This window comes from Passer domesticus, chromosome 5 (genome assembly GCF_036417665.1).
Source record: "Passer domesticus isolate bPasDom1 chromosome 5, bPasDom1.hap1, whole genome shotgun sequence".
Classification (NCBI taxonomy): Eukaryota; Metazoa; Chordata; class Aves; order Passeriformes; family Passeridae; genus Passer; species Passer domesticus.
This window is the reverse complement of record NC_087478.1, coordinates 44,972,430-44,981,067: the sequence shown is the minus strand read 5'-3', so window position 1 is coordinate 44,981,067 and position 8,638 is coordinate 44,972,430. Positions and strand designations below refer to the sequence as shown.

At 36.6% G+C, this 8,638-nt stretch overlaps 1 protein-coding gene across 3 annotated transcripts in view; it reads right to left on the bottom strand.

The window, feature by feature from the left end:
- Positions 1 to 1,344: 1,344 nt before the first annotated feature.
- The window catches only part of SCYL2 (SCY1 like pseudokinase 2), a 34,383-nt gene continuing 27,089 nt past the window's right edge, over positions 1,345 to 8,638 (bottom strand). For all 3 annotated transcript variants that reach the window (XM_064419833.1, XM_064419831.1, XM_064419832.1), the window contains 2 exons: positions 7,842 to 7,961; positions 1,345 to 7,257 (listed from right to left, as the gene is read on the bottom strand). In XM_064419833.1, the coding sequence (XP_064275903.1) occupies positions 6,607 to 7,257; positions 7,842 to 7,961 (771 nt within the window). In that variant the 3' untranslated portion in view covers positions 1,345 to 6,606. The remainder of the gene's footprint in view (positions 7,258 to 7,841; positions 7,962 to 8,638) is intronic.

Here is an 8,638-nt window from a genome sequence, read left to right as displayed (position 1 = left end):
ATGCAATAGATCCATAGCAGTACAATTCATAGGCAGGTGTCCTACAGAGGAGAAAAAAAAAAAGAAGCTTTAAAAAAAAAGTTTAAAAGTCTAGAGTTTAAATTTTATGTCTAGAATACGTAGTAAATTATTTCAGAGTTTGAATAACTAGTATTTATTGAGCTGCTCTTGGGTTTGTGCATGGGTAGGAGTATAAACTGAATTCCTGCTTTGTCAGTTTGGCACAGGAAATCAGACTCCACCCTGCTACCTTATGAACCATTCTCCAATCCTCTGAGCAACTTCAGTGGTCTCCAGCTGGTAACACAGCTCTACAAATGCTAGCATAAAAAAGATTAACCTAAAGTTCTGGTGTGTGACAAATCCAAAGGTTGGACTAGAGATATTTAAGTGATTAAATACAGACAATTAGCTGCCAATATCAAAGGATTCTAGGCAAAGAAAAACCAACCAGCTTCCCTGTTTGAAGATTTAGGCTATCTGGATTAATGAAAGAGTTTATAAAAATGTCAACTTTACTCCACAACAAACCAACCCAGAACATCTGGATTTCAGCACTTGAAACCTTCTAGCTGAAGAAACAGGTAGGAGTTACGGATCCTACCAATATCCAGAAATGGAGAGACAAAGAGAACATTACCAGGGTGAAGGACATACCAGTCAGATCAGGACTGTAATTAGCTGAGAAAATTAAGGCAGGCATTTCCTCAGCAGGGGGCTGACAGATGACAGGACTGTGCTCACTTGATGGATACAGCCTTGGAAGGAAAGGGGCTGCTGTCATCCTCAGCAAGTGAAAACAGAGAACTGAAGCCAGCTGATGCTACCTTTCCATTTTCACCTCATCTATCTTTTTGTTCTTTTACTCTCTTCTCCTACACCATCTCTGGCCAACAATGATGCTTCTAATCAGATCAGACATCAGATGTCTTGTACCTGAACAATTTATACCATACAAAAGGCTGAGAACTACATTTCTTCAGAGTGCTGGCAAACTCTAACCTGCCCAAGCAGTGTATCTTGAAACTCAGGTTTAGAGCAAGGGCTGGTTTCTGGGTCAATGAGCTGTGAAATGCAAATTGAGATCACTATGTGTCATCAGAAAAAGCAAATGCTAATTTTAGAGGCATCCAGTGTGGCAATTTCCCCCAGAACTTTAATCCACTGCATGAAGGCCATATGTGATGACATTTTACAAATGTCTGGACAGCAATCTCTAGGAAATGAACTCAGAAGGACATGGGCTATAATGTATTTCAAACAAAATGTACAGGGGAAAAGTCTTCTGCAGAAGTCACTGTTAGTTAATTTAATGAAAATTATCAATAAAAATATCTTCCAACATGAAAATATGAAAATTCATTTATTTCCATAGGCAACCTAATTCAGAGTACAAAGTGATGTGTATTTCTCAAAACTGTCACTGTACCTTTTACATAGCTTTAAAGTAACTGATCTAAAAGTTGATACAAGAATAATTTTGGTTTTGAAGAGCTGTCCAATAAACCAGATATACACTAATGCCATGCTATGACAGTTCTATTTATGAATCACGGCTGACACAACAACAGTATCACTATAAATCTCATGAGAATTTTAAATGTTTTACAATCAGAACATAAAACTGCCACTAGAACAGAGACTGTACAATTAGACAAATAAACAAGTATTAAATATTTTGCACAAGGCCTGAGTTCACTATAACACATTTTGATTTACAGCTTCATCTCAGAAATCTGTACAGCAGTTAGACCTGTTCCAGAGAATTTAAAGACAATACAACTTCAGGGCTTATTTGTTATGTTGATACAACGGTGAGGCCTGAAAGGCAAGAGGATTTGGTATGTGAATCCAAGGTTTTACTGCCTTCTGTAATTTTCTTTCAAAGCAGTCAAAACCTAATGGAAGGTAATGTACAAGGCAGAACCTCACTTGAAAATCAGCTAACTCATCTAAAATTCTCCAGATAGGTTTCCTCACAGCTTTCCAAAGGAAAAATTCACAATGAATATATAAAATGCAGCATATCTCTTAACAAAGAAAAAGGATTACATATACAACAAGGTATTTATTTCTGTATTCCCCCTCCCTTCTTTCATTGGAAATGGCACAAATGACCAAAATCCCACCCAACCCCAATAAAAAACCCTAATCAATATGCAAAGGTCACTCCAAAGTCCAAAAACTTCATTGTAATGCAAGATCCAGTAATGCAAGATCCAGTGTTCATAAACTTAGGTTTTAAAAACTTTCCTTTTCTGCTCAAGTCACACAGATGTAGGCAGACTAAGCATGTATTATTTATAATAGATAACACAAGTATCATATAATTCTTAGCCTGTATGGAAGCTTTATGGAATTTGATTCAAATCTAACCTCTCATTTAGTCTCTGTGTTTTTGGTGCAGTTGAACTGAAAAATCAAAAAATCCTATAATCTAGAATATAATCACACTTACCTATCTACAGACATAGATAACATTACAACAGAGCTTATAATACAAAAGTCAACATACATTTTTCTTACTTTAAAAGGCAATCAGGGTATTTGTTAAGGTTCCACAAAAATGTGAACCACTTGTTGCTAAAAAGACAAAACAGAAAAGGAAAGCTTTAAAGAATAAGGCTTGAAATGTTGTGCACCTACACATCCAAAAATTCAGCCTTTTACTTGGGGTACTCAATACCTTTGTAAGGCCACAACTTCCCCACAACATTTCTTATTCACAGTGAGGAGAACATAGCATCTTCATTTAAAAAAACCTAGCATCTACCTATGCTCCCAGTAAAATTTCTCCCCATCTCCCAAATAACTGGTAACTCCTTTACCTTTCAAAAGACTCCACTGGTACTGCTGCCCCCCTGCATAAGCAGAACAGCAAGGGCTCTTCTGTGCCTTATTCACACCACTTATGTGATGAACAGGAACAGAAGATCGGTTCCCTCCTCCAGTGACACCCTTGCCATTTCATTCCTGGTTTCTCTTAAGAGTCAGAACTAGGGGCTTCTAAAATAATCTGAAACTCAGTAGTTTTAAGGTTCTCCATCAACCCAAGTAGAAAAGTTTTTTCAAGACTCTTTAATACAATCCTTCCCTCTAGCAGGATTAGTTTTTATGTGATTGAGTTTTGAGAGGATGCTTCAGACACATTCAGACTTAAACCCAAATGGAACCAAGTGCTCTAATATGGAAAACACTCCTGTCCTGGTGCAGTCATGTTCATTTAGCATACACCAGAGCAGCCAAAGCACAACTGATGTAAACTGTGCAGCTATTTTCATTTAGCTTCTCCTTTTGTAGAAAACAAAATATAGATGAATCACTTAAAGAATAGAAACTTAAGCCCTTCCCTTTACCTCCCCTTTACAAATGAATGTAAACTAGATGGGCTGGGCATTTCAGCTCAGATCCTGTCCTCATTTCCACAGTAGAATGAAGACATGCTGACAGTGCGTGAGCTAAGTGGTGCACAGTGGCTGCTGTGATGATACAACCTGACAGGCTTTCACATTTTTCCTTTAATATAGGTTGAATATGAAGGGCAGAAATTTAGTGTAATTTACTGTCTTCCTCAAGGCATTGTAAAGAATAACTTATTACTAGGTTACTATTCCATTAACAGCATTTGTAGTTTCTTTACCAGGTACCAATTTCAAACCTGTGTTTTCTGCTTTACTTTACATGAGGACTAGGCAGACCCTCTGCTTCAGGCCAAGCTAGATGTAGCACTGCTTTCTATCCAAGTTCAGCCACAGGAGGCTCCTGGAATACCCACATTTTGTAACACTGTCCCTTCCCCTCTCTCTTTCCCAAAAACCAACTTGGATGTGAAGCACAACTGCTGCTCTCAAACAATTCACTCTGGCCACAAAACAAGTCTTCCAGCCTCTTGCAGGGCCTCAGAACCACGACTTGTAAGTACAGAGATCAGTTGGCCAAGGATTCCTAAAGAAAAACTATTGTAGCAGGAGCCAGGTGGCACATGGCCATGGTGACTTACCTCTTGCAAGTCCTCTTTCCTTTAAGTTAAGAAGAAATAATTTGAGAACTTCAAACACGCTGAGTTTCCTGACACACTAAGCAAGAAGCATCTATGTGGAAAAGGGACTGGACTCACTGCTTTTGTTTTATTGGGTTTTTTAAAAAGAATTTTAAATAACTGGAAGATTTTGTTAGAGCTTTTGTAAGCACCCTTTCCAGTTTTCTTTCTTGTTCTTCTACTCTGGGCATTCTGAAAATTGCAGCAAACAAGAGAAATCAAAGTTATGCTCTCAAATATAAATGGAAAAAAGTCCTATTGCTTGAGTCAGATAAAGACCTTATTCCATAGCATTACGACTTCAAAAAAGAGCTTACTTTAATTTGAACCTGTAGGATTTATTTTTACTTTGTTCTTACAAAATAGATTATGTTCTGGTATAGCCCATGCCAAAAGCACATACCCCAAACTACACAGTTTAGGAGGTCTAGTGAATGAAATCAGATCCTTTTTTTCCACTTTTCCTGCAATAGGTTAAACTAAATCCAGTTCTTAAAAGCTCCCAGTCCAGAGACATCAGTGACTGAAACCCCAGATCAGGACACTGACTTTTAAGACTGCCTTTGCCATAGATATATTAATTTGATACATTGTAGAGTCCTATGAGATGTTGTTTTTAATATAAACTTATTTTCCAAATAATTTAGAGGAATACAGATTCAAGTAATTCTTCAAAGGCTTGCCTTAGGTTACCCTAACAAAACACAGCTTCGAAGAGTTGACATAAAAGAAGACACGAGTGTGACTGAGTATGGAGTGCCAGCAACTGTAAATGAACTTAAATAGTTCAACAGTTCTAGTATTGTATTTAGATTCACATGGATATTTTAACACAACCTACAATGCTTAGCATGAATTAACAGCACATAAGCATCACAATGGATTAGGTATTGTTTTCCAGACCACGAATTTATTGGTCCCAGGTATTTTAAAATAATAGGACTAATGCAGCAGCTATAATACATAAAGAATTATTTAAGAAATATGCTCAATGCTGTAACAGCTTAGAACTGTGGAAGTATAACAAAATACAAGTCATATTTACAGCATAAGGCCCTTTGGTTTCTTAAGCAGCAAATGAAAGAAGAGTTTCTTCAGTGAAAGGCTTTAAAAAATAAAGCAAGTAGGATTTCCATAAAAAGGTAACTAGTTCTTTCCTTCTCAAAATAACCACTTATAGTCTTCAAAATACTAGGTAAGAAAGCTCTTGAAATTCTTAGGGGAAAAAAAAGTTAAAACTCAACAGTAGTATCTGAGAGAGCAGAGATTCCACCATGGGCAAGCTGAACATACACGTTCTGGAAGCAGAAGAAACTACTATTTGGATTTCTGGAGACCTTTATTGAATTTAGAGTAATACAATAAAAAGGATCTGAAATACCTGTGTATTTATCACACACGCTAGAGCTTACAAATCCGTATTTGAAAAATCACTTCATGTCAATGTATCCTTCATAAGGACTTGATTTAAACCAAAAGTAAAATGAAATAGTTCACTCTCATAAAGGCAATTTATGGCAGTCTGCTTTTTCACAAAATCCTGTGCAAATTGTATAAGGTGATCCTTTTTCATCATCTCAATTGAGCTAAAAATATTAAGTAATTCAAGATCTTTCTGTGTAACTATGTAATGTGTGTTTAGTTACACAGTTGGGGCAGTTAATATGTGAATTTTACATTTACATTCATTTTTGAGGTTTCATAACTACAGGATTTTTCACATCAGTTAGAAGCAGTATCATATTAGCCAAAATAATGGAATATACAGTAAATGTGATGAAATCACCACAAGTATTTTAAAATCCTGCTTAAGTGGTATGTTGCTTTTGCTATGGGGCTTGTAAGAAGGATCTAGCACTATAAAAGAGATTGTAAACCAGCATGACCAACCTTTGAAGCAGTGTTCTTACCCTGTCCCAAAATTGAACCAAAGTTTAGAACAAATTCTTATGCCTGATGAATCTTGTTGCAGTCTACTACCACATTCATTACATTAGCTTATATGAGAGAAGAAAGTCAAAATATGCTACCTTCTTAGTCTCACCCATAGTTATGTGTTAGAGTGCTCTCTGTATTATTTGGCTATCAAAATTTTTAGGCCAGCATAAGAATTTTCTTTTTGCAAACTGTCATAGGACAAAATGACAGCTTGTGACAAATTCAGGCAACATGAGTAATTCTCCAGGTTTGCATCCAATAGCAGCATTATCCCCTAAGCATTTTTGCTGAACTTTAACAAAATTGTATAGGAAATTCCAGTGGACTTGAATTGTTCAGCTCTGGATATTTTCAATATACTTCTTTTTCAGATGAATATATGCATCCTACTTTTAGCACTCTGACGTTGGTAAAGAGACAGGAAATCTTAAGCATGTAATATGACTTAGGACTTACACAATTCCACTGCAGTACCAGGTGAATGAAACATCAGCCTTTTTTCCTGCCCAGAAGTCTTTGCTGGGTTGAAAGTTTCCCCAAGTCATGCTTTTATTAATAAAAACAAGATGTTAATCAGCTTACCCATGATCCAAATTTCACCCATCTTTGAAGGAAGAAAACAAAACATTTTACCCAAAAAGATCTTTTAAGTCATTGCTAGCTGAGCTGCTGTTTGTCATTGTGTTTGCTGGTTGTGCGAAGTTCTGAGGAGAAAAGAAAGGATTACCCTGTATCCCAAAGCCTGGCTGTGCTAGCATGTTCATCTGAGGTGCCACGGCTGTATTGCTCGCATTCGGGGACCCTGGCGGTGGCACAAACTGACTAACCCACTGGCTTGATTTCTGTTGAGCCAACTGCTTCATGCTAACTTTGGGTTTTTGAGGACCAAAAAGATTATCTAAAGCAGACATATCTGGGGGTCTGTTTTGTTGTGTCAGTGGAGAGATTGCAGATGCAGCATTCATAGGACTGTAATTTGGCATGTTGGCAGGTGGTATCATGTTCATCTTGGTTGCTCCTGTTGCACTTGGACCACTGAAGAAATTCTGAGTAGCGAGACCTGCTCCCATGGTGAATCCAGCAGTCTGAAACCCCATATTTGTGTTGAGTCCATTTGTCATATTTCTCTTTGTGTTGTCAATGGGCGATGAAAATCCCATTCCAACACCCATAGAAGGGACGGAAGAGAAGGCGTTTGAAGATGCAACTTGAGCTTGGTTGATAGGACGGCTGGTCAAAGATGACATATTATCTATCAAAGTATCTGTCAAGTCTTTTGTCTGCAGAACACATAAAATGCAGTTAAATGTTTTTCCTGTACAGACACTCTGGCAACAGTATTTTATCGTTACCCCTGCAGACCTGGTATTAATTTTTCAGAAATTAGAATTCACTGCAAGGAATTGGGCATGAAATGTATTAATACACAAGAGAAATTATTTGTGTTCTTTGCTACTTTGAACTAATTATTATGCAGCTTTAATTTGACATCTCAGACTACACACAAAGTACTACTCTGACTGTTTGCTTAAATGCCCCACTCCTATCCCCAAATCCTATATATATTTCCTTAATAAACTCTTCAGAGAAAAACCTTTCTTATTATGTCCTTTTACCTTATCTAGTACCACGACCTTCTGATAATGATACCCTTGGAAACTCTAGCAATTTAAAAACTTGGAATATTGATACTGATGCAAATGGAAGGCACATGAAAATTTAATTTAGTTTTTCTCAGCTGTGCCGTTGTACCACCAGAGAAAACAAAAGTGACTCACAGGAGGAAAAAATGTTAAATGCATACAGCTCTTGAGAAAGCATAAGAGTTCCAATGGAAACAGTGCAGTTGTTTGTTCTCTCTCACCTGCTTCACTGGAGGTGTTACTGTAGTTGTTTGGGGCTTAAGAGGTTGCTGGCTTTTCAGTTTCTGCGCCTGTTCTTGTTCTTTAGCTAGCTTTTGCTTCTCTTCCAGTGTAAGTGAGGCCTTTAAAAGGGAAAGTACTGGTAGTAAGTTGCACAAAATAGTTATTCCGACATTCCCATTTTTATTTCATACTAGCACTGTCGTTTCAATAATATGTGGCAAACAATACAATTATTTATACAGAAGAGAAAGGCAATAAGTGAAATCTATTATAATATTTACCATACTGCTAGAAAGTACTTAAAGCAAATAAATGTAATATTAAGAGCAGCATAAGAAATTTGAGCAGATCTCAAATAAAAGATATCCATCAGCAAAACCACTTTAGCTTTGTTTCCTTAATATTGGGCATAAGAAAAAGTGTTCTTCATAGTTTTTGTTTTTATATAGTTACTAACTTGATCTAGAAATGCAACTGACCATGGAGTTGAAAAAGGAATTTCATTTTAAAATTGCTCCAGAGTCTTTTGAGGATTTCAACTCCACTTTTATTAATAATGAAGGATGAAATAATTACATCATTCCCCCTTACCCTAAAATTAATGCAAATATTCAGATAACTAGAAAGAGAAATGATAAAGCATATGGATTCTGGGGAACCATTTCCATAATTAGTATTAAAAGAATTTTACAATACTTAAAGCTTATATTTACTGTATTACTGCTTATATTTTATGCTGTTTTTTGCTTCTATGTCCTTCACTTCTTGTATTTAACCACATATTGACTGTTCTCAC